Below are 27,178 nucleotides of genomic sequence, written 5' to 3'. Positions count from 1 at the left end.
CTTCTGAATTTACTGTAGATCGAATATATATCTTGATAATTCAAGGAAACGTCGCGAGTGATCGTTGCAGTAAATTTGCTTTCCAGAATTGATTAGATGTGAGAGTATTTGCGCCGAGTGGATCAATTTGCTTTGATCAAAATTCTTGGAATGAAATAACAGAAAAAGAGTAGAAAACTATAATAAAAAATAATTAAGGTAGAAAATAATCAAATGTATATCTATTAATAATTAATGTAAAAAATATGTAAATACGCCTTTTGACAATTTCTTATTATTTTACTGATGTTTTATTTGTTTTTGTATGTATTTTTTTGATACATACACGCGCGTATCTTTCATTTTATATAATTTATGCAGCTTTTGATTAAATTGACGTTTCCTTATTGCTTTTGACAATATAACATTCAACAGTAATTTACTCCCTCCGCTATATTCCGCCGCTCCCTGCAGAAGTTCTCGCAACCGACGAGAGAATTTAACGATTCGTTACACAAAATGGTTTCTTTCCTGATGTTATTATCAGCAAACTGCCGCCGGCGCAATGTCCATCGAAATAAAATTGCCGAGTATTTTATAATATAAACTCGTTCGCTTAACCCATTCGTCAGGAAATTAATTTCGTTTACAATTCCGAATAAGTCTCTCCGCGTCGCGCTCTCCGCTACTATCATTAAGTAAAGTTTAGCAGCAGACTAGTAATCAACATGTAATTTAATTTCTCTATTCTTGCGGAAGGAATATTATACAAAATGTTCGCTCGAGTTAAAATATTTTAACGTGCATGTTTTTTTCCCCACGTTAACGGGCGCGACCGTTCGATAAAAATGCAAAAATATGACTGCATTTGAAGCGGTAGTTAAAAAAAAAAAAGTCGCTTTTATGAGAATGTCATTTTTTTCAGAATTAATAATTCCGTCGTGACAATACGAAAAATAGACGCGCGCGTTGGTCTTATTTTTACTTGCATTTTTTTTTTTCTATTCAATTTATATTTATTTAACAATTTTTCTCATGACTTTCCGTTCCCGCTCGCAATCCAATTACTCATGCGCTTTCGGTTTCCGGCTTTATTCAGTAGCGTCCTCGTTTTTCGCGTTGCCCGCGCCGTCAGGATTGTTCAGATCTTTCGCTGACTAATTGCGCAAGCAAGTGTCGGGGACATTTTCGATTGTACATCAGGCAGGTAGCTAAAGCACCGCTTTAGTTTCCTTCGGCTTCAGAACTCTCCCATTCGCCTGGCTTCTCCCTCAATCCTCTTTCCTTTCATCCTATTTCTGTTCCTTTATCACTCGTTTCTCCAACGAGTTTCGTGCTTCGAAAACACGCGAACATCCCCAGCCGACTCTTGTGAAGCATTTTCGTCCTTTCGTTTGCGAGCTCCGTGCCAAAGGGGCGTGCAAAAGGACGAGAAAATTCTCGCAAGACACTACGGCGCGATCGCGTTTCCGGTGATTTATTCACCTGACGGAACTTTTATCTTTCACGGCCGATTCGAGGACGCGAAGTCGCTTAACTGTTTTGTCGTTTGTCCCTACTATTCGTATTTCTCATCTCGCGTTCGTTTCTCGTGGTTCAGTTGCGATCCCATTAGTCTATAAGTACCGGGGAAATAGTGTTCGTAGCGCGTGCGACTTGCGCGCTCTTATTTTTCGCACCGCTCCGGGCCGTTCCTCCTCATCGTTTGACAATTTTCAATAATAACTGAAGAGAGCGAGAGAGAGAAAAAGAACGAAAGGAGACAACGGCTCTCCAGTCTTTTACTCTTGTACGGTAATCCGCACTAAGAGATTTTGCTTTCTGTGAACAATGAAAGTTTGATGCGCGAATTCGCCTCAAAGCTTTCTCTATCTCAACAGGTGCGCGAGGAATGGAAATGCCGTCTATTTTCCAGGTCGTCAGAGTGAGCAGACAGATGTTATTTTGTATAAGTTTCATATTTATACGATGCAAAAATAGCGAGAATAATTTACATGTTTTGTATATTGATATATGTGCAATATTTGACTCGTGTAATAAAGTTTTAAAAATTTGACCGGTCAAACATCATTTGTTATTCTTGTTTTATTAGACAAGAATCTTTCGCAAATCACTGTTTTACATCGATTTGATGGATATATTATTGGAACAACATTTTTTTTATTCGCGTGATTTACGTGAAAATGTCCGAGTTATTACTTTTCAAATACCAACTTGGAAATTTTACAAGTAATAGCTTGGAAATTCTCTCACGTAAATCACGCGGATAAAGAAAAAAATGTTCCAATAATACATCCACCGAATCGATGTAAGTCGGTGATTTGCGAAAGGAAAGCATGTTAATTACGTGATAATCAATCTGGAAAATGAGCGCGCTAAATTGTCAATTTAATTCTTCGAGGCACACGAAACTAATTGTAATTTGAATGTATCATATACATGTATGATTTATATATACATATATATATACATGTATATATATATATATATATATATATATATATATATATATATGTACATGTATATATAAATCGGTTATAGAGCATAATTATATAATATTGAAATTAAGGAAACATACATTTTAATTAAACTTGAAATTAATTGTTTCACAATATTAAGCCAGTCGACCGTATCACAATATATAAAATGAAAATTAGTGGAAAACATCAGAGAGAACAAATATTAATTCACAACATACGAAAATTACTGACATAATGAGATCGACTTCGTTTACTTTCGTGAGAGAATTATTTACACTACGTCCCATTTGCTACAAAATTTGCAGTGCAACAAGATTATGTTACCCGCAACGTGAATCAGTTTTATTTATTTACTTGTTTTTTTTTTTTTTTTTATTGACGACCTGCACGTTACTAAATCTTTTGTTTTACTGCCGTCATTCGAGAACAGGAGAATAATATGTGTTTAGCGTTTTCGCCGTTTTTTCGCGGCGAAAGAACAAGTTTAAGCGTGTTTCTCGTTTTTGTCTCGCCATGCAATTAACGCTTATTTACGGTTATTTGTGTAAAACAAAAATTAAAAAAAAAAAAACCAATGCGAGTTATCAATTTACCGATATTTATGCTCGTGCTGAATTATTTCAATCGCAAAATTCCGTCCAATTCCTGAATACGATAATGGTTGACGTTGCAAAATGCGAATCTGCATGCTGCGCAAAAATCACTCGCGATTCCGCGTGCTTCGTTAAGAATTAACGACGCGGCATTAATGCGTGCAATTGGTCAGATCGTCGTCATACACGCGCAACGCCACCGAGAGCGATGAGCGGAGGCGTGTACGTAACAATGCCGCGTCGTTATAACCCGAGTCTATATGTATGTACAACGCGAATTTGTATGCATGCGCTTGTATAAACTGTGTTGCAGTAACGAGCTTCGAGGGCCCGGAGTTGGAAATAACACGCATCACGCGTCTCCATATGGGACCGTATTTCTGCATCGCGTCCAACGGAGTGCCACCGACAGTCAGCAAGCGAATCCTCCTCACCGTTCACTGTGCGTAACTATTGCGCATTATATGACCGTGGGATACCGCTTTATTTCACGTTCGTCAACCACTTTCACTCGCGAGACACCGCGCGCGGCGAAACATGCAAAATATCGAGAAATGAATTTTCTTTCTTTTTTTTCTCTTTTTCTGCCGCGACCAAGCCGCGCACAGTTGAACGCGATATTTTTCTCGATGAAAGTGCAAAAAAAAAAAAAAAAACAAAGAATATTAATTCGAGCGAATATATTAAAAGGAGAGTATTAATAATGCGCATCTGCTTATACGAGATAAAACGCGAACAAATGATATTTTATGTAGAGTTCTCCTACGCGCCGATGTGGCAGAAAATCCTTTCTTATGCGCGCGCGCTCGCCACAAAATATAATTTAAATTGTCGTACTCTCGCGTGTGGACGATCTCGCGTAATGACGCCTCTCGGGGTAGGCATGGTGAATAGCTGATCCGGAGGGCCATTGTTCCTGAAAACGGAGTTAAATCTTTCTTGCCGCCGGCGTTACGTAATTTTACTACGCGTCGCCGATGTTACGAGTCGCTCGTCGCAACGACAAGCGACGTTTCTGGATTGATTAAAAAAAATAAGAGAGGAAACATGTTTGAAAAATGAGCAGAACAGTTATTGTAAAATTCGCGTCGTGACCGTCAGCCGGTTGTATCTTTCGCAACGAAAAAAAACCTTGACGGCGAATACTTGATTAAATTCTTTTTTTGCTTCACTTCAACACTTCCAGAATTTGATTTCGTTAATTAATCCGAACAAAGAGCACGATAAAATAAACTACGTATATAAGTGATAAAAAAAATTAATTAAAAAGTTGGATCATTGTGCTCGAATTGCTCTAAAAATTTCATCTTAGTAAAATTTATGTTTACACATTCGAAAATTATGTATCTTTATTTTTAGGCAAATGATAAAATATTGTAACACGTATTTTATTGTAAAATAAAATCGCTTTGCACAGTTCCGCCCATGGTTAAAGTTGAGAATCAGTTGGTTGGTGCTTACGAAGGACAAACTGTCACGTTGGAATGCGATATCGAGGCTCATCCCAGCCCCATCACTTACTGGGCAAAGCCGACGACGAACGAGACTATCACTAACGGTGAGCTCTTTTGTGATAAAAAAAATAATATTATATTTAATTTGTTATATAAAAAAACAAAAACCCAAACGCAAAATTTATTTTAATTCACAAACTTGTTTGATAGAGTAACAAAAAATCTATGAACGATACTTACATCATTTAAAAAGAAGAGAAAAAAGAGAGAGATTTTCGCTGAAAGCTCGTTTGGTACCAATGCGAAATAATTATGTTTCTTCTTGTTTTTTTTCGCGTGCGCACGCTGCAGCGCACGCACGAGTGGCTGTAATGCGATTCGCCTTAATTACACGGCGCTAACGCGGCCGTTTCACTCTAATTGCTACCGTGCACCTTCGCGATATGCCGCGGGGGTTAAGGGCAAGGGCAGCGCGGCATTAAAAGTTGAGACGTGTGCGTGCCACCCCTCCCGTGTCGGTTCGCTAATCCGTACGTGTGTGTGCGTGACGGCACACTCTTCGTATACAAAACTGAAATTTCTTCCCCCAAAGTGTCATAATGGAAAGATGCATTTGAATCAATTAAAAGCACACGCGGAGAAAAAAAATATACTTACTCTTTCGTGCGAAAAAAAAACACTGCTTTTTATCTGCTTCCGCAACTTCTTAAGTCGCTTAATTGACGTTTGATGAAGCTTTCTCGCAACTCGAGGGAGACGCAATTAGCGTTGAAATTCTTGCCGAGTAGTTATTAAAAAAGAAAAATGTCCGTATTATGTGGTTTTTTGAGTATATTAATGCAAAGTGACGCGGTAAAATTTTTCTTCGAGGGGTAACGTTTCCGAGTAGCGACGCGCGCTTGTATCATATGCAGGACTGGATACATGAAAATTGACATGAAATTCGTGCCCGTTTTCTTCACGCTTCAGAATAAAACGACACATTTGCACGAATAACGCGATCCGCCTCGTGCATACTTTGCACGATTCCATAATGCTTAAGCGGCTTGGAACATAAATACGAAAGTTTACTGCCGCATGCGCATGCATCGATCCGGAATTTTCTGTTATTCCGTGACGTGAAAGCCCGTCTTTCTCTTTCTCTCTTTAGTTAGTGTTATTTTATTCATGGAACGAATTATTTAGTTAATGACTGACAAATTTAATTGCATTGAGAGTCCGACGTTTTTTGCCTCTGCTTTTGTCAATCTTCTGAATCATTGACTTTGATTAAAACGAATGAATGAGATTTTAATTTGCATTCGTCGAATTTCGCGATTCGGATGTTTTATTAATCGGATGTATTATAATTTGTGTTGATTTCCATTTGATGTAATGAACTTGTTATTTATAAACAATGTATATAATATTATTATAACGCATCGGCTCTTGCAGCCCTCTTGATTAGTGAAACATTTGTGCACACAACACATTAATTATTGAATCGTACGAAAAAAAAAATACTTCGAAACTATCTACTAGAGAGAATAATTTCGTTCTAATTTTGATACATAATTATCGATATATATTGTCTATCATGAATTATGCTGACGCTTTTGTACGCCTTTCAGACGAGAATTATAAAGTCGAAACGTATTCTAAGGGATTGTACGCGTTAAAGATGAAGCTCATCATAAAATCCGTACGAGAACTGGATTTCGGAGAGTTTCGATGTCTAGCAACGAATTCTATCGGCATAACCGATGGGAGAATCAACGTTTACAGTAAGTTGTACCTTTAATAAAGTGATTATTTATAAATTTTCGATATAGAAAAAGAATTCCACATTTTTATCTCGCTACATTTATTCCGCATAAAGAAAATTGGAATGTTACGTGAAAAAAAACAATATTTTATCAGGACGCAATATTTGATTATTAAAAATATAAAATTTTTTGAATATATTGTCAATTTGATAGAGAGAATTATTATTTTAAGCTGGTTCTTCAATTCTTGCACTGTATTATTCACTTGCGCGCGTTTTCTCATTGAAAATTGCATGTAGTAAAATATCAGGTTTAATTTTCATAATTTGTATATCATACAAATATTGTCTGTAAAATATTGTATTTTAATATTCCTCTCTCTCTTTTTCTTTCTCGCTCTTTCTCTCTCTGTAGCAAATCCAATTATTTGCTACATATATAAATCCTTTCTTATATTCTGATAAATACAATAGTTAAATTTTATTATTTCATCTTGCACGTAAAAATGTTATATAATTATTTTTTATTCTCTAAATGTGTGTGTGTGTGTGTGTACGTGTATTAGAAAAAATCTCGGCATTTTATATTTCAAACATTACATCTATATTAATTTAATAACGTTGACTATGCGAAAATTCAAAGCATTTTTATTGTTCCTTGTTACTGTGTCCGGAAAACGATACGAAATAATGATGAAGGTAAATTCGTTTCGTGAAAATATATAAATTCATTTCGGCACATACTGCGAGGAATATGCGAGGGCAAAGCGCGTTCGTTGTACAATGATGTGAAAATCCGCTTGCGTATATTTGGCGTGCATAATTGTTTCGTGAAAAGAGAGGGCAGCGAAACATCCTCGGTTCCGGAATTAAACCAGCGGGCGCGCGATTCTTAAGCGGATAACTTATCGGTTTATCGCCGATCGATATAACCTCCTCGACGTAATTGCCCCAATCTCAGTGTACCAATGCGCTCCCCACCTCTCTCCGTCTCTTGCGCTCCACGACGCGCCATCGCCAGATTCCATCATCGTTCCGTGCATACGAACTTTGGAAGCCAAACAACCCCGCATTTACCCTGTTTACCCCTGTCCCTTCGCTTTTAACCCTCGTCCGCGCTGATGGGATAAAAAGAGCGGCAATCTTTCTTTTTTTCTCTACTCTTTCTCTCCCTCTCTCGCGCGCGCGCGAGGAACACGAAGAATGTTGCTGCTCGTTAGCTAACGACATTAGTAGCTTCGCCGTTTTCTTCGCGCACAATGGAGGGCGCGAAGTGCCCGCAGGGGATTTGCCCTGGGGTGGAAGAGGCATATCGTCGTTGAGCTCTGTGAATCGCGCCACGTCGAGTTACGTCGGCGTCACGTCACGTCATCTTCGTGTCACCGACATCACACTACGTCCATTCCGCTCGCTGTCATTATATTTCATTTCGAGTTCTCTCTCTCTCTCTCGCGCGCGCGGGAGACTCAAGTGGCCGAGCGCACGAAATGCGTAAAGCACGACCCATCCGTTCCGTTCGACCTCACTGATGTTAATTGATCGCCTCTCCAATTAGAGTGTTCGAAGGGGAAGGGATAACGAGAGGAAGAACGGAAACGTGTGGTCCCGCACAAAGCGAGAGAGAGAGAGAGAGAAAGGAAACGAAGGCTTTAACGAAAATCGTCGTTCTTGATGATTGGATGAGAAGGGGTAGCGAGGAAAGAAGGGAGAATAGGTCGCGCGGTACGCGAGGCACTTAATTACCGACAATTGCAAATAAAACGCTGCGGTCGAAGCGACTACGACGACGACGACGACGACGACAACGACGACGGGAGGACACGCCCGACCGTCACGAATTTCCATTCTCGCGAATCACTTCTCCAGTAATTAGCCCAGTAGTTTAATCCAACGTAGATCTCTCCAATGCGCTTCATTGAAATGCCGATAGACATTTCCGCGTGCCGCCTCCTGTCGCGCCGCTACGCTCGCCGAAACCTTTTTCCAATGTTGAGGTCAGGACAGGAGCAGGAGAAGAGCGCACACACGCGCTTTAACATTATTAGCAATAATTAACTAGAGAGAAACGAGCCGTGGATTATATGCTCCGTTGGAGTCGGTTAACTTGGATGGGAATCTCACATTCGAGTACTCTGAACACATATACGAACGTCGCGGAGTGGCAGGCAGGGTTAAGGTGGGAAAGGACGAATTATCGACGAGCGTGGCGGCGGCTTGCGCGGGAAGAAGCGAGTCACGACGAGGAGAGATGCTTCAAGAACGAAGGGCCTAGACTATAAGGAACTCTCGGTGCTCGAGTCGTGCCATCGCGTCGCTCGGTCGTTCCGAGTCTGTATACAATGACGTGCACGCATGGCATGCAAGTCTGTGCATGATGGCCTATATTCAAATTGCATTATATCGCCGGATGAGGAGAGCGCGCGCGCGTATAGATGCGAACGATAAATGCGCCGTGGTCGTTAGTTCACTTTTGCCTCGCTTAGGAAAACGGGAAGAGGGAGGCAGGAGAGCGAAGGCCGGTGCAAGCGAGTTTTCTTTGAGCAACGGTTAAGTCGCGATTGGTCCCGCGAAATCTAATTTTACATCGCTATTAGTACGCGGTGTATTAACACGAGGTAAAGTAATATTCTCGAAAATGATTAGGCAGAGCTAAGGCGACGTAATTATTACTGTTAAACTATACGTAAATTATAATTGGAATTGTAATAAGTACTCTTCGGGGTGTATAAAGTCACGTGATTACAAGTGAGCATGTGTTATCTTAATTATATTATTTATTTCAATTTTACAAATCGCTCTTCTCCTTTTTGCTTTTTGTTACTTCTAATGTTCTCGAGAGTCTGACAGTGATACAGACGTGAAAAGAGCGCGCCACACATTCGTAATTCTAAATTCGCACTACTTGCGATTCTTTGTGGAAGAGAAACGGATGAAAAGATGAATGTAAAGAGATAGACAAGCTGAATTATTTTATCTCCATGCTTGATTATTGCTTACTCTCAGACGTTATTAAATGTGTTGCCGTGGAATGGCATCGCCGGTAGTGAAGTGAATAGAATTGCGGGTTTTACGAGTGGAACACATTACCGGCTAATTGCAGTGAAGCGGAAGAGCTCCGAGCATCTTAAACCACAGTCGCAATATTCATTACCACAAGCACAGCGGGCTTCAAAGAAGATGATACAGCCGGGCAAACGCTAATAAATGTAAATTCGTAATTTAAGGCATTCGACGGGGGGATAACTATTTCAACGGCTTTTCGGAGTAACGCGCGAGAGGACGCGCGTATAAAGCTGACCGCAATTCCGATATTCGACCAGAATGTAGCGTCCAGCCGTATTAATTAATGCATTTATTAAATTGCACTGTGTGTTACACCGAAAACTGTCAGAATCGCCAAGAGCACACATTTCGCATCTGCGCTTCTGCGAATATGCAGCTCCACGTATGCTTTCCGAGATTTGCAAACAGTACTGCTGAGTAAACATAAACGCAGAAGTAAACACAATTGTCGTTTGCGAATTGAAATCAACGTTGGTAAAGCTCCTGCATATCGAATGAAAGTTGATTACTGTTTCAACAATGGCACTTTGGAAATTCCAAAAAGGAATTTTTGACAATAGAAAAATGTAAAATATTCACGTAATCGTAATTTGTGCTTAATTTCATAACGACGCGCAATCACACGTGGCACAATCATAAAAATCGTCATGTAAATTAAATTAATTGAAACTTGTTAACACTCATGTAAAAATACAAACTACAGTCTACTTGGCAGTCTAAGAGAGTTGTTCAACTAGCATGCCTACCGCGTGATAATCGGATCACAACAGCGCTTAGCGGATTGCACTGTGTATTCCTACGTTTCTACGGGAGAATTGTTCCCTACAATGAAGCGTTTCTACATTCGAGTGTTTCGCCCAAATATATATTTTGCACACACACTTCTCAGTTTAATTTAAGCAGCTTTCACAATTCGGTCTAAAACGTGCAAGCGCAGCTTGCAAAAAGTTAACTATAACGTATTGTTTACACGAATGTTGATTTATCAATATAAAGGAATGAGAGAAAAGACTTTTTCGTGTTTCTCTTTATCGTTATTTACAACATTGCTCCCATAATTTACGAAAGAAAATACATCGACATTCGCGTTTGTCTCCGTGCAGTCTCAATTGTCGCCGGTTGTCACCTCAACATGTTGTGCGGCGCGCGTTATTGTCATATCCCGCGGATTAATTAGAAAAAGTGTAGTTTCGTCGTCGTCATGCGGCGGCAATGTCGATGCACACACACGGGAGAATTAATATCGCATCTCTTCGTACTCTCGACATTTCGACGGAGCGTGCAAGTGACAAGAGCTCTCCAGGTTTTGCGGGAACGCGTCCCTCCTTCCCACCCTCCTCCACCCCCGCTCTCGGACAACATTCCAATACGTCAAACCGGAGGGCATCGCGCGGAAAGTCCGCGACCGCTTGGCCGATTATTTTTCCGGTTATTACTCGCGGACAGGCTTTGCCGATATCTCCGATTCGCCATTTACGCCCGTTCCCGTTCGTTTCGAAAGCGCGATATGCGACGTAAAGCGGCTTTCTAGCGCGCCGCATATACTGCGGCGGACGTTCAATCTCCATATTCTGATGATCAACACAATTTCAGACGCGCTCGCGTTCATCAGCGATCTTGGCGATATCAGATAGCGCGCTTCATATTCGTTATCGGTGAGATTTATCGATACCACGAGTGCGAAAATCACACCCGTGTAGCTACTATTTCCTGAAAATGCTGTTTAGTTATTCGACATTTCTCTTGCAAATAATTTTAAATTACAATGAAATTTTATATTACATTTCAGATTGTCGAAAAACAATTTATAACACAAAAAAGTATTTTATTTCTGACAAACAAATTACACGCATGCAAATTTTAAAATTTTCTTCGTTAACTCGCACTTCGTTAACTCGCAAATCCCCAGGCGAATATTGAATTTATTGTGTATCGGCGTACGTTTGGTTTTTTTTTTTTTTTCAGAGATGGATAAGCCGCAAACGACGCATAAACCAGGCGGTAGACGGGAATCGAAAAAGATGTGGAAGGTCGATTACAACCACGAAAAGAAAGCGGCCGGTATGAAGGAAGAATCGATGCTGAAAGGTGACGATAACGAGGACGATCAGATTGATTTTCAGTCGGCGAGGGCATCGTCGACGTTCCATCGTCACTTGCTTACGAATTTCGGGATAACCGCCTTAACCGCAATACTGGCCAGCGGTTTATCCACGTAGACGTTAATGTTGGCGTAACACAGAAAGCGCGTCCAGAACCTAAACATTACATGTGGACGGAGAGCTTCACGACAAAGGAATTTTGATAACGAATCACGTTACGAAGAGTCGCTACACTTCTCCGTAAAAAAAAGATCTCTTCTTGTTGTACATGAAAAATTTACATAAAGTGTATGTAGTAGACTGAGGAGCTGTTTTTACATGGAGACATCGGAGGTCTGAAGTATCTCGGCTGATCAGATCAGAGTGACCGAGGTACTTCGTAAAGAGCGTAATTAACACATCGCAAGCCGAACTGTGTACTAATAGATTTTCCTCTCTTTCTCTCTTTCTCTCTCTCTCTCTCTCTCTCTCTCTCGTTAAAGACGTAGAAAGCCACCAATCTATTAGCTCCTTTACACTGAGGGCACTAGCGTAGCTGGCTTTTACCGTTTCCATTCCAACCGAGGTAACCTTGTTGACCTCGCCATCACTTAACGCTGAAGAAGAAAGTCTGTAGATTCAGCAAAGAGAGAGGGAAAATACATATTATTTGTGGCCGCGCACACTTTCGGATAAGTTGTTAAATCAAATATTGATAGTAGGGCAAAAGTTATATTTAAATTCTTCCAGACAATAGGTATGTTTCACGTGTACGCGAATGTATTTTTTACTCCCGTCATTCAACGTCATATGAAATGTATTCAATTTAAATGTGTTTAAATGTTCATGATGATAAATTATTCTGTTTTAATTTATTGACATAAACATCGATAAAATACGGAACTAAAACTATAGTTTTATCACTCCTGATTCTCGAAATGTGAATAAAACGTACATAGCTGGTGCTTTGCTATAATCTGATTATGTAAGAACGTAAGAAGAGAGAGAGAGAGAGAGAGAGAAAGAAAGAAAGAAAGAAAGAATAAGAGTGAGTACGAATACTCTGAAAACTTGATTTCTTTCGTACCGACTAAGAAGAAATTCTCCTGTATATATGCAGCAAAAGTAGTAAAAATAATATATATATATATCGATATTTATTTATTAAAACAAGATTGATATAACAAATAAAAGAAACAAGGTAACTCGAGAACATAATAGATGCTTGATAATAATGACGTTATTACGCTTTGTTAATGTTGCCTCATAAAGTAAGATATTTTCTGCGTACTTCCGATAAGTTTCTTCGAGCTTATAAATTACGCCACTGAGATATCATATTACAAAAAATATATACACATTATTATATTTATTTCACAATTATATTTTTACCTGTTTTATTATTCAATTTGTTCTCTTAATTTTTGCGATAAATTTTTAATATTCAGTTGACAATTTTCTACCGTAGATGTAATCGTCGCGTTTGTGTTACAGAATGACAATAATTTTCTGGAACCTTCCGTTAATGACCAACGGAATAACTAATGAAATATATTTAATTCATAGACTTTTCCTCTTTGCAAAATCATAACCGTGTGAATAATTGTAATGATAAATCTATTATATTTATTGTACATAATAACAACATACATTTGTAGAATCGTCGCAATATTAATTCACGAGTGTTTTTCATTCATAAAATATAATTTAGCATATAGCGTTGTAAAGTAAATATACATATATATATATATACATATATATATATATAATGTTACATATTATACAGAGTATACATCAACGAACAATGGTAATACTATAATGTTGTCTTCTATATCTTATATTGTGAATCGTAAACATATTTTGCGCGAATTTTTTACAAACAAATTACATTTACTCATGACGAGTTTTAAATTTAAAACTTTAAAATTGAAATTGTAACTTGTAATATAAACATTCTGATGATGTTTCACGTGAGAGAGATTACGGTTATTTTGCAAGTGCGTTAAATGTAAACAAAAATTGACCCGTAGAGTGCTATATTTTACATATATTAATGTCGCTTAAAAAATTGCACGTGCAATAGTTCGAAGCGATACCATCGATATTATCGGTCAGAGTTTGATTCCATTTACCTAACAAAGTCGTCGATTGATCTACCCTTCAATTGCAAATTGCAAAGTTGGCAATTTGTATTTTCCAAATGGATCCATCAGTATCTCATATCGCTTGCGCGTACGTTTGTGATGACCTCAAATGTGCTATGTATATATATATATTAGAAATGTGATAAATTGAATAAACTTATCGTAACGGCGTCGCATTTGTTCAATGCGTAGAGCTATTGGTATTGTATAATAATAGTGTGTATATGATATTGTAGAATAAGCCTCAGGGACATGTATATACGCTAAGCCGTAAGTTATATTAGTTTTTGCATTTGTGGTCACAGTAAAAAAAAAAAAAAAAAAAGAATCTTCCCTCCTGTGTAAATATAATGTATTTATCGTGTACTCTGGCAATAAATGTTAGACAATCGTGATATTTATTTGAGAATGGTTGTATTCGTATTGCAGAGGCTACCTTATCTCCTCTAATGTTTTTCTTTTGTCTCCCTCGATGGTCGTAAAATTTAGCAAATTAAATAAATTAAAGAAAAGAGAGAAAAGATACGGCAAAGTATTTATCCCTTATAAAAAAATCCGCGAATTGTGCGTTTTTGAGTCGAATGTATTGCATCTATTGCTGCGTCTCTTCCGCGTTTGTAAGACGTATAATACTAGCTGTCATCTCAGTGACAGATTGTGTTCACTGACACAACACGTTAAAATAAAAACAATAATAGCGTGCGCGTAGCGCGCGCCTGTGTTGTGCTAGTATATTTGAAAAACAATTAACTTTTATAAAATATCGTACCGTATTAATTTCTACCGTATCGATACTCGATATTTGTACATACCAACAGTACGAACAAGTGTGGCAACAAACTCGATATAATATCAGACATTGTGAACAAAGAAAACAACTTTTTATATCGACGATAATATTCTCAGCAAGGGGTAATTCTCAGGTTGTGCTCTGCTGCCCGATACTACCGACGGTAGTTGCTGAAAAGCAGTCTCAACCTCCCTCGCAGAGAGGGCGGATACAAATATAGTTTGTTCGTCCGATCGATCGAACCCCAAATTGACTGCGTCTTCTTCAGCAAAAATTTAAGGGATCGATAAGCTATTTCAGGTATGACTCACGTAGGAGAGAAAGAATTGTGGAATATTCTTTAACGCACAGGATTTCTGACTGAAATTTATTTAAGATTGCTTCTTATTCCAATTTTTAATCCACGAAACACGTTAATTTTCATTTTAATTAACGCAGTATACCCTGTAAAGGTCATTCTTTAGACAATCAATTTACAATATCTATGTCGCAAGGAGAGTTCGTAAAAATGGGTAAAAATTACTTAGGCTGTCATCAGCTTCGTTTTTTCTCCCGCTCTGTTCTCTGAAGACGCGTAAAATTCGGAGAAGGATCGACTGTAACGAAGACCCGGTGGTATAATAATGATATTCGAGAAAGAATTATTATGGAACTTGGCAGCGCACTTTGGAGTAACGAGGGGAAAAAGGGCTTTTCTCCATAAGCCAGCTCGTACATCATCGGCACGGAATCCCTTCGGACGGTTATAGAACGAAAGAGGCGGCGATAACAAAGGCGCCTACGTTCGAGCGATACTAGACTCGCTTTGTAAACAAACGAGTCTTCTAATATTAGATCGTATAATAAGATATATCCAGGTATATCCGTGACCTCACTTATGCTATTTTATCGCACAAACTTATATTACACTCACGTTAACCGCCTGAAAATATCTGAAAGCGTTACTGTGTTACTAAAATCACGCGGTATTTATATCCAAAGCCTGCGTTGTTGTGCGGCTGACTTCGTGCAAGTCATTTTTTATATCGTTCCACATTCTGTTCCGATAATCCTTTCTTCTTTGCTCTTCTCTGTCAGTGCGCGTGTAGCGCGTATACAGAGGGATGCGATGTTTTCTGGGATCATAAAAGGAAATTATAACTTTTCCAATTCCTACGCTTTTCCCTTGACAATTTTATCAGAAATACACGCCACATATTTTTACACATCCGCATAAAAAATCAATATATCGCGTCGGCAATGATGACGGTAAATTTATCGGAAATTATATCTGATTTGTTGGGCAAACGGAACGTAGATTTACAAGCGGATACGCACAAATATCACTTCGATGTACTCACGCCTGTACGCGGATTTCTTTTCCACTTTTGTTTTTTTTTTTTATTTTTTATTTTTTTTTATTTTTTTTTTTTATTCTCAAATCCTCTGATTTCTTTTAATGAAGATGAGAGAGAAATACTTTGTAATCGAATCGACCTTTTTGTCTCTCGAAATCTTTATATATAATATATCGCACATATTTGTATAATTAAAATACTGCTTCGCGCAATAATATTTCAATTTAATAATTAGGAATGAGCGCAACGCGATAATTAACAAATTAAAATGTCGGTATATATAATTTCCTCCTCGCGCTGTTCTATCAAGATGTATGTTATTGTAAGCCGTTATTGTTTTATTCGGATTCGAATTGCCAGTACTCTCGGTATTGCACAGTGTAGACATTTCAGCTACTCGCTGTTGCTTCAGGAAACACAGTCTAAATGCAAATGATAACAAGAAATGATAAGAATCTGTACTGCTCATCCACTGTTTCTATCCGGGCACGTATAACGATTTCTCTTTCCACGCAATTGTAAAGGGACATCCTTTAAACATGTCGGACGTGTTATTCCTCGATGGTATTATCGCGGTGAGCTCGCACGAAGCGGATCGCCCGTCCGTCGTGTCCGTATCGCAATAAAGTACACATAACCGCGCCGGTATAAAGCGCTCGAAGGAGAACGAGGAACCTTACACGGCTTGTTATTTTTATCGCCCGCGATGTGTTTTCATATTTCGCCCAGGGCCCGCTAATTTTATCTCGTATACTCCCCGCGTATTTTCTCTGACACGTTTTCCACTTCCGCCGACTACTCTTCCGAAGAAGTTTTCCTTGACTCTATCCTTCTCCAACTACCGTAAGATCAGCTAATTAAGTAAGCCCTCTCTCTTTCTATCTGCGCGCCGGTCTCGCGGAAAAGAGAATCGCGAATCGTCAAAGTAGCCGGATTATCACAAGCAGCTTGCGGAAACATTTCCCTTCTGTCCGCGGGAATAAAGGGACGTGAAAAGTTTTTAATTGAATGAAAGCAAACCTATTATCATCATAATGAATACCAAGCAACATCAGATATTCGCTTTTAGCATTTTATACACACAGAATTTGTATATACGTATAATTTGGTGTTTTTGTCTCTGTTTCTTTCTCTCTCTCTCTCTCTCTCTCTCTCTCTCTCTCTCTCTCTCTCTCTCGCTTTCTTTTTTTGTTTCTTTCTCTTTGTGTAATAAATTAAAATTAAAATATATCTTGAAAATCACTAAAGCGAGATACAAATTTCATTGTTAAACATTTAGCTTTCTATTTTTCTTCGGAAATATACACAATGCTTTTCCTGTTTATTGCAAACACTTGTACATTTCTTCGTAAGTTTCCGTTTTATCGAATTCTCGTGTAACTCTCTTCTCTCTCTCTTTCTCTCTATCCATAACCTTTCTCAAGATAATCAATTGCCAACGTCACAGCGGGGCAAATACTAGCGCTATAAAGGCTACAACGTTTGTGCGCGGCTTAACTTCGCGCGACGTACATGCCGTTTCACACAGAGTATCCTTTTTGCATAGTTAGCGAAAACACGACCCTTCTCGTATTCGAAAGCTTCGAATATCTTTGTATGCCAGATCGTAACTGTTCCTCTCGCGGGCGCTCGAGGGATAAATTGTCCAACCCTGTTCTTCTTCCCTTTTGGCTGACCATGTTGCCAAATGTGAATCGGTTGCGCTTCCGATTCAGAATTTACATCTACATAACTTGCACTTCTTGTTCTTGACGTAGACAGAAAATGAGATACATATATATATGCTAAAATGTTTCTCATTTAACAAAAATACATTAGCAATATAAAAAAATAAAAGTCGTACGTATTGATATAATTTCTTTAAATTACATCAATGAAAAAATACATATTTTTATATATTTAACATTACATTTATATTTATACATTTTGTTGAACAAATTTCTGATTCAAATATATTAAAAAATTGTAATATCTTTCAAATATAATAAATATAATAATCTTTTCAGTATATTAAAAATTCTTAATATCTTTCAAATATAATAATTATTGCAAAAAAGATATTTCAGTGACATTTACTTACTCGACGCACGGAATAATTAAAATAGTCATATCACATATGTATATATATATATATATATATACGAGTTGGTTGGAAATATTCAAATTATTTTTCACATTTGCGCGGAAGCGGCAGAAAGGTGATTAAAATCGAAAATCACCGTTGCATGTTTTTCACAAGCTTAATGAGTTTAGATACGAAATCATTAAAAATATAGCTGCGAGGAGGAAAGCCGTTACGGTCTGGCGAAAGAACGGGATATGGACCGTGTAAAAGTAAATTATTCTATCCGATATCGCACTTTTTGCTCGCAAATAACAGCTTGTCAATGTACAAAACGGTTTTGTCAAAAAATTTTACATACGAAAAAAATATGATATACGGTTTTGTTAAAAAATATATATATTATATATATATATATATAAAATACTAAATAGAGAAGTTGCAACGCTGTAACTTTTTAATTTAATTACTAAGACGCGAGATAATTAATGTCGCTCACTTTACGTCGCGCAATATAATTTTTTTCTTGAGGAAAAAAAGATCTTTTTTTTCATACGACATCGTCGCCAAGTTTGTTTATTGTGTTTAAGTTGTAGATCTATTCAGCGGTTCTTATTGTCGAATGCAAAAGATGCAGATGAATGGCGTCTAAAAAGCGCGAGGATGGCATCTACCTTTTATAATCCCTTTTATATCCGCTTTTGGTATAATGGCAACGGGCGTGTTAATTAACCGCTTGTACTTTACACAAACTCAACTGCTTTCAGGTTTTTTTTCCGCGCCGGACGAAAAGACTAGGTAAAGAGGGTTCTTAAACCGCTTTTCTTTTAAGGGGGAAGCGTAATGAAGCACGCCGCGGAACGAAGAAAATAGCACGTATTCTCTATATAAATCGAAAGCGGTAATTTTCACCATTAAGCCAAGGCAGTGGCATTCACCTATATAGAAACGGTCAAGTAAGCGAAGCTCATTCGATTTCCGTTGTTCATTCTGCGGTCAGAATCGGGAATTTAATGTCTTCTCGCAGAAAAATCACTTGAACTGCACAACACAACGTCATAATAAATAAATCACTTTGAAAGATTATTGAATGTAATTCGATTTGAGTCAACAGTACTGTAAACCGTGAACGAATTTTGATGAGGAAGTAATTCAATTCATTAATCAAATGAGATTTTTTTTTTTTTTGTAAATCGTAGTTGTGCGTATTTACTTTTGCGGACAGAGAAATTGCCTCGTGAAAGAGGATAATAAATTTTCCTGATTAATTTAAAACGGTAATTGCACAGCTTCTATGTGCAATATTTTTCAATTAAAACATTTTCAACTGAAGAGAATAATGACATTTTGGATTGTAAAAGTCGCTTTCGCAATTCGACTGTCCAGACATCTCTGAATACTAATTATTAAATTTCACGTATTGCCATATAATATATACTGATAGATAAAATATAACATGCGCATATCCCGTCAGCTGAAATGCTCGTTATTCGAGCGTGTATCGTTTTTGCGCTCGAGCGTTGCAAAAATCCGACATCTGTCACGTTGGAATTTCTGTTCGAAGAAGACACGGACGTCACATCGGGATATTATTCCGTGGCCGCACACTCGGTAAACACGGAAGTGCGTTTTTGAAGGGCTAGTGGCGGGAGCGTCGTGTGACGCGGACGGGGCAACATTTACGTTTTAAAATGATCGTAAACGGGGCGTAACGGAGTCAGCCACGCGAAGACGCATCCTACTCGCCTCACCTGAGAGTCCGCCGTCTCTACGGAGAAAGACAGGAAAGGAAGAGAGAAAGGCGAGAAATGCAGGTGGCGTGGTCGCAAGACGGGAATTGCGGAAGACAAAGACGAGGAAACGAAGTGAGACACCACCACGGGAGAGGAGCGCGCGAGCTACGGGCGTCTTAGATGGCAGATAGCGGTTTTATGGAAATTCTTCGCGGTCGAGAGCATGCCTAATGCTCTGAATAATATTCCGCAACCTAGCTCGCGAAGGTCGTATAAAATAGGCGGCTCCAAGACTCCACGTGGTAATTGATGATCTTTTTATTCTGCCTGCACGATGCACCTTATTACACCGGTGCGCGCCTTTCGTCCTGCTCTCTCTCTCTTTCTCCCTCTCTCTATCTCTGTCTCTCTTCTCACCCTTCGCTCCGCCGGTATACCTTTCGGCCGGATTGCGCAGCAGCCTCAGGCTTTATTTCTTCGCTGCTTATTTATCTCCCGCCCGCCATTATTTTTCGCAGACCACCTCCGCGCCTGTATATTAGTAACGACAGTAAACGCTAGAGTAGGTCGTATCTTGAATTTTCCCCGACGTCATATCTCGCACCGTCTCCAGGATTTATATCTCGGTGTAAGTGGATTATTAAACGCATCCCTTATTTCGCGCCGTGATTAATGCTCCGCTCGGCTCTGCGCGCTACACCTCTGCGCGAAATGCTGCACACATCAATTCAATAAGTTTGATCGTGTGTGCGCGCGTGCGAAAGACTTTGTTTCAATTCTGTATATTTGCAATCTCATAAAAATTTTATATTATCGCGCAATATTATCCGATTTTAATTACCGTTCGCTTCTTTAACTGTCGCACGATGTCACATTCATTTAATATCTCCCCGCATGCGCGAGAGAGGTATTAAATTCATTCGATGTGCGCAGAAAAATGCATGAAATATGCAACGCCGCGATATCTTGAGAACGCGTCAGATCCTATCGTCACTCCCTCCCTCACTCGACAGTATATCGCGATAATGCGTCAAGTGAGAAGTGGGAAGCGGTTTGATCGCGATTACGGTTTATCGTGAGATTGGATTTATTACGAGCTCGCGGCAAACGGTACGAATGTCGTTCGATTTCAACTTGCCTTTCCCTGGCGTACCGCCGCGCTCTGATTCGCGAAACAAGCGTCTCGAATCTGAAGCGCACCCTCCTCGCGCGCCCCCGGGCGCTCAGCCGCGCTACCGCCGAGAGAAGAGAATCCGTTTCCCCCTTCGCGTATTTGCTCGAACGTGTCTCTCCTCCTCTTTCGCTCCACTCCCGCGAACGGGTCCTCCCTCTCGGAAAGTTTTATTATTGCCCGGAGGGTATCACCGCCAGGCAGTAGACATAAAGGGATCCTTTCTACATATCCGCGGTCGCGGGGTAAGATTTTGCTAATGCGCTTACTCGTCTGCGTCTCGAGACATCCCGAGAACGACGACGCGGGGTTTCACGTGTATAGCTCTAATCTGAAATTCTGTCGCTCTCAGCGAAGAAGAATGTCCCGACTAAAAGTGTAATGAGACATAAAAATATAGGAAGACGTCGCTCGTGTTTCGCGGACGTTTATTGCACGGACGTGCACGAGACACGTTTCTTCCGTACATACATAAGAGACATATGCCCGGACTTTATCAATAAAACTTACGCAAACAATTGCGTAAGAGCGCGCGTAAAATTTGACGACACGTCAATATACCAAACTTTGTTTTTTATTTTTTTTTTTTTTTGTGTACGTACGAAATAAAATCTTTGCACAACACATTGACTTCCGAAAGATTTTCATTTCGATATGAGCGCACATTGACATGTGCACACAATCTACGCGCGTTTCTAAAGAACAAATTACGCGAATTCACATATTTGCTAATATATCCGCGGATAAGGTACCTCGTCGCGTTTGCCGTGCACTCCAACTAGTCGTACTTTTTGACGTGGAGCGAATGATCCCCGACGGTTGACGTGAATGCTTATATTTGCCTCGCGGCAAATCAAGCATGGGATAATTATTTTTTATCGATCTCTCTAGTTCCCCTCTCCCCCTCCACGTCGAATGTTCGAGACTGCCGAAGAAAATGGAGGCGCAGTAGTTCCTGCTTGAAAATTTATGGAGTACTGCCTGATGGAGACTCATGTTTTATGAATGATCGGAACTTCGATGCAGCAGCGTCCGACATCATTGCCGATCGATATAGAGAAAATTCGCGTCTCCTCGCGGAGACGCGCCCGCAGCATCGGACCCCCGTCGGAGGAAGATTGTTTGCCTATTTAGGATAATTTAATCAGAAACAAAAGGCAATGGTCCGAGCTTTGAAGTCGCTAGCTCGCAAGTTTCTCCCTATCTGCTGCATCGCTTACGATCGCGTAAAAAAAAAGAAAAAAAAAGAAACAAAAAATAGATTCGCGCTAAATTTATGCGTTGTACGCTCGCGTGCAAATCGGTTATATGTGTGCTTTGAAATTAATTCCCCATTGCGTTTCATGTTCGTTTTCGTTGCGTTTTGCTCGCGCGCGCAATGTGCGCGCTTAATGATTAATATGGACTGTTTGCCGTGTTTATATCCGTCATTAAGCGAGATACTCGTGAACGAGCTCGTGTATATTTCCGCGATTGCAGAGCGCGGTATCAGCGACGTGTTGTTGTTTCTACGGATAATACGCGGAACCTTACAATTTAATTCTATATTTATGCATCACGCGATACAAGTCTGCTCGCGATATCGATTCCATCGTTTCGCCGCGGGGAAAAACGTGTGCGTGATACGTGTTTTCACGTTGACTTAACTTTGGCAACGCGCGTTGTATTACATACATACGTAGCCGAGAAGAAAAAGCGTTATTTCTAACGGAATCCTTCTTTTAACGACCCCATCCCGTCTCTCGCGTAGCAATGCGTGCGCCCGAATCTCATAAATATTCCCGAGAGACTGCCGCGTCCAATTTTCCGAAAAATCTGATACGGGGCGAGCGTATAATTCCGAGACGAGGGTGAGCGAGCGCTTTACATGAGCGGGTCTTTCCGCAAAGACACTAGTCGGGATAAAAGTAGATACCCAGTTTCGCCCTAATCGTATTCGGTTCCGGAATGTTCGCGTTCCTCGGTCATTCGAATGTTCGTTCTCCACTCGAGACAATCGTTTCCATTAATAGCGTGCGGCGCTTATCTGCGCTCCGGATGGGGGCACACTGGAAGTATTTTCGTCGAATTTATCGGTCCATCCGCAGAGCAATACAGAAATGGATTTAATAGGATTTGTTGGGAGCGCGGCGACAATACGTCCGGGAGACTCTTTCGTACGGCTCAAGGAAGATCCCGGAGTTCCAGAGAACACATACCCGGGGAACACATACTCGAAACATCGCGCGGTCGTGCAATTGTGAAACGATGATACGAATGTGGCCTAGCCATCCTGGACATGTCCGGCTCCTTACGGGCACGCGGTCATTTCTCGCGTGTCGCCGAATACAATGACGGCAGGAAACGCATCCGGGAGATCCACCGGGATGTCGTAAATGCTTCGTGCGAGGTCGTGTGATGCGCGTTATGTTCAAGAATAAAATTCTATTTCTGGTCGTATCCTCTCCGATATGAACTTTTGCGAAATTTCGACTTCGCGACACAGATTTAATTTTGAAAATATCCGAATAATTTTTTAATAGAAAACGCAAACATCGTTTTTATCTTCTTTACAAATTTAACTACTCGCGCGCGTCTGAATTATTTATTTGGGATAAAATTACAACGCTCTTTCGAGACATTTGTATTTCTCGTCGTAATATTTCGATAGTCCCGAACAAGCTTAAGGGACAGTCGCGTACTCGCGTTATATCGTCAAATTTGCGTCGGACAGCCGCGTCACGTACAAAGTTTTTCTACCGGAGTGAGCAGAGTGGATTTCCAAAATTGAATATACATTTGGCATATTGTCAGCGCGCGAGGCGAATCGCGAAGAGAACGGTGAGTGCGTGACAGAGCGGAGAAAAGAGAGAAGTTGTCTTGGAACGATCTGCGCGCAAGAGAGTCTCTTCGGGAAAAATTTCAAGTGCGAGGGGAAAACGAGGAGCGCGTCCCGTGCCGCTGCAAGTTTCTCGGAAAGAATGAATTTTCATTAATGCAGAGCGGCGAGATCGCGAGCGACTTAGCAGAGAAAAATTTTTGTGCGTTGTTTATCATTGAATTATGCCCGGCACGCGCGTTTAGAACGTGAGCGTGTAATTTAACATTGTTACGTTAATTGTCGCAAATATCTCACCGATTTCGATTACGAAATGATCTACATGTAACGAAAAAGCGCATCTCTATTATATAGCGATAAAAATTAGATATAATTTGCCGTATAGTTGCGGTATAGTTTGTTAAATCATTTCCAATAAAAATAAAAAATAAAAAACAAACAAACTGCGCGCAGTGTGAAATTACAATTAAATTAATCCGCAATTGTGAATATATTGTAAATTAAAGCCGCGTACTTTCCGCGGTTGTTATGCTTAAAATTCAATAAATTCCGTGCGATATCGCATCACAATAGAATATTCGGCGTGCTTATTCGATAGCTGTCTGAGCCATATCGTTTGCGCGCCCTCGACGACATGAAGCTCGCTAAATTTACAGCGCAAATGGAATGCGCCGTTTCGACGATTTACTACTAACTTTTATTTATTGTGACAGTATTTGTCTTTTTTTTTTTTTTTTTTTTTTTATTACAGCATACCTCTCGCGCCTCTGACACGCGAAAGCTTGCGAGCCGCGCGTTGTCAATCTTACATGACACGTATTCGCCCTGTCCAGACAATAGTAGTAACGAATTATTTATCCTCCCTCTCTGGAATACGTGATCATAATCCGGCGCTGTCATTGTGTCTTCGGCATTAAATCTCACCTCGCGCGTTTTCATGGCGCTTTCGTTGAGCAAATGTCCACAATGGCGCGCGCGCGCGAACACAAGGGCACGACGATATATCAAATTTCTTTCTAATAACACAGCGGCCCGCGCGCCACTCCATCCGTATCCCCGAAAAGTATCCAATATGGTGACACCCCTGGCACGACACCTGAGAAACGAGGGGGCCGTCGCTAAGTTAAAGCGGTTGGTAATCCGTGGGTTTACCGGGAGAAAACTCAGATTCAAGTTATCCCTCTTTCTTTTCCTCGTCTACCGCAGGCTCCGAGTAGTGGCACTGTCATTCCCCCGTCCTACCTTTCACCGCCCCGCGTCCGTTCATCGTTCTTGCCGTCGCTACCACAACCCCGGGCACAACCTTCCCCCGCTTCGGAGCGGAGGAGAGGATCGCCTTCAGTCTCCGTCAGAGCGAGCCTCGTTCTACACTCCGTCCTCTCCGACACCCTTTCAACTATATTCTCGGCTCGCCGAGGTCAGCTTATGAGAAATCCCTCCTGCCGCGTGCTAACATTACGGTTCAGTTCTCGCTCGCCCGAGCAACTCCCTAGAGCTGTCTATTAAATACCTAATATCAACTCATGCTCGCTTCCCATCTTCCATCATTCTCGCCGCGCGCCCGTCTTTCTCTGTCTTTTGCGCGCTCGACGTCGTGCCATATATATATATCTCTCTCTCCTTTTCTCTCTGTCTCTCTCTTTCTCAATCTTCCTGTCGTACACCTTCGCCTTCTCACTCTCTCTTCCGTGGCATCGCCGTCTCGCTCCCGCCGATATCCCTCTTTTGCGCGTGGCTGCAAACTCGACCCCGCTACATTTCACACCTACACAGTGCCAAAACGTGGAGTCTTATCCTCACAACGAAGAAGACTCCTTCCCCTTCGTCCTCTCGCAGCAGTCCTGTGCTCGAAATCTAATCCAAAACGTGCCGAACGCTATTCACATTATCATTCTTGTAACAGACAGTAACGGAAAGTTTGTTTAGACTCGGGCGCGTTCATCCCCTTCTCAAACCCTCCGTCGCCGCTTCGGCACGCATTCCCGCCAGCTCTCAACGCAGCTGGAGCACCGGCGTGCGTTTCATCTTCAGTAGTAATGTTATACGAGTTTCGAGCACTTTACACGCTAATCTCTCTGGCATCGGGGAGGTTGGTTGCCGCGTGTATCGCGGAAGAACGTTTCGTTCGTAAGCACACACGCGTTGCGTACTATCCCCTTTATGCGATTCGCACGCGATGAACATCGGGAATCGATGCCTTTCTCGCGTCTAAGCGCCTTCTGAAAAGGCGTTGTTATTAAACCGTCGTCCATCGTCGGAAAAGTTGTCGTGACGCGACGTAATAAATTGCTTCCCCGCCAAAAATGTTTTTGCAGATCTTGTAGATTATGCTCGAATTAAGCTGCCGCTGCTGCGGCACGACTTTGAATCCGATTAACTCGTTTCAAAAAGTCGTCTGGCTGATGCATCGATAACGCGAGATTTATGTCAACGCGATGATAACGGCGCTGAGCTGAGAAACGTGACGAGGAATATGATTATTTAATTTTCACACACTTGGAGAAATATTCTTTATATTTTGCGCAAAAACAAAACAAAACAAAAAAAAAACAATCACGACAGATACAAGATCAAACTTCCATTTCTATAGATCAAGATCAAGTTTCTCTCGTGCAGATTGATTCGTTTAAATTCCAAATTGCAAACTCGATCATTTTCAGCTTCCCCTCTCGCTACTTGTTAACTTTTCACAAATTGATGAGGAATCAACTTTTCTCGAGATGCGCGTGAGCCCAACTTGGACGAATCGATTCGCCTTCCAATTTCACTCGGCTGCCCTCACTTCCTCCCCTTCTCCTTCTTCCGTGCATATTACTACGGCACAACCCGCAACGTTTCAGAACGTGTACAACGCAAATTCTTGATCCGCCATCTTTCCCGCGCGCGCATCTATCCATCATTCTATTCCATCATGCTAATTCCCACGAGCGCGTGCAGCAGATATTAAATGAGAGAGAATAATAATTCCTAATTCTCTACACTGTACCGTACAGAAGCGAGCCTAGTCATCAATGCCTGCCTAGGGATTTGTGGATGGAGATTGGCAAACGTATTACGCGCCGGCTGCGCGTGTAATAGTCCAGGATTATGGACATTGGAATAAGGAATTGGGAATCAATATTGCGGGTATTTACGGAAGGACTCGTCCGAACACTGCTGTCTCACCTCTTCCACTGTCCGTGGCATTAATTGCGCATTTCTCCCCCTTGTCTGTCTCTCGCTGCTTCTCGCGCTTCTTCCCTCTCTTTCTCTCTCTCTCTATCTTTCGCGCGCGCTGCTCCTTTAATTAAATCGGTTTATTAAGTCTTCGAGCGGATGCGCTGGAGTGAAGTCTCTTCGTTTTTCCGCCGATCGCGTCCCATCTTTTGTTTCCGGCCAGCCGCCGTTTCTTTTTTTTCGCCTTCCAGAGCTCCTTTTTCCACTCTCCCCCCTCATCCCCCGGATCATTTTTCCGCTCCGAAAAACGTATCGCGGTTATATCGCCAGCGGGCACGTTCGGCTTTACGATCCGTGTTAATACCTCGTGGATAACCGCGTCGGGAAAAAGGCGATTCAACTTTGCTAAAAGTTTTTCGGGGATTCGCGCGCGGAGTCGAGGTTAAGCCGGGCTCGCTCTCATAAAGTAAAGGCCGGCGTTTTGAATTAAACATTAGTCTATAGATGGTATCGGCGGATATATATATATATATGTATATGTATATATATATATGTATATATATATATATATAT

At 40.7% G+C, this 27,178-nt stretch overlaps 1 protein-coding gene across 1 annotated transcript in view; it reads left to right on the top strand.

The window, feature by feature from the left end:
* The window catches only part of LOC109852158 (protein amalgam-like), a 77,410-nt gene extending 64,642 nt beyond the window's left edge, over positions 1-12,768 (top strand). The window contains exons 5-8 of the mRNA XM_020423041.1: positions 3,366-3,494; positions 4,470-4,610; positions 6,117-6,269; positions 11,279-12,768. Of these exons, the coding sequence (XP_020278630.1) occupies positions 3,366-3,494; positions 4,470-4,610; positions 6,117-6,269; positions 11,279-11,532 (677 nt within the window). The 3' untranslated portion in view covers positions 11,533-12,768. The remainder of the gene's footprint in view (positions 1-3,365; positions 3,495-4,469; positions 4,611-6,116; positions 6,270-11,278) is intronic.
* Positions 12,769-27,178: the final 14,410 nt, after the last annotated feature.

The sequence above is a fragment of the Pseudomyrmex gracilis genome, unplaced genomic scaffold (genome assembly GCF_002006095.1).
Source record: "Pseudomyrmex gracilis isolate BER0280 unplaced genomic scaffold, ASM200609v1 scaffold_25, whole genome shotgun sequence".
In the NCBI taxonomy this organism is placed as follows: Eukaryota; Metazoa; Arthropoda; class Insecta; order Hymenoptera; family Formicidae; genus Pseudomyrmex; species Pseudomyrmex gracilis.
This window is presented reverse-complemented; position numbering and strand designations above follow the sequence as displayed.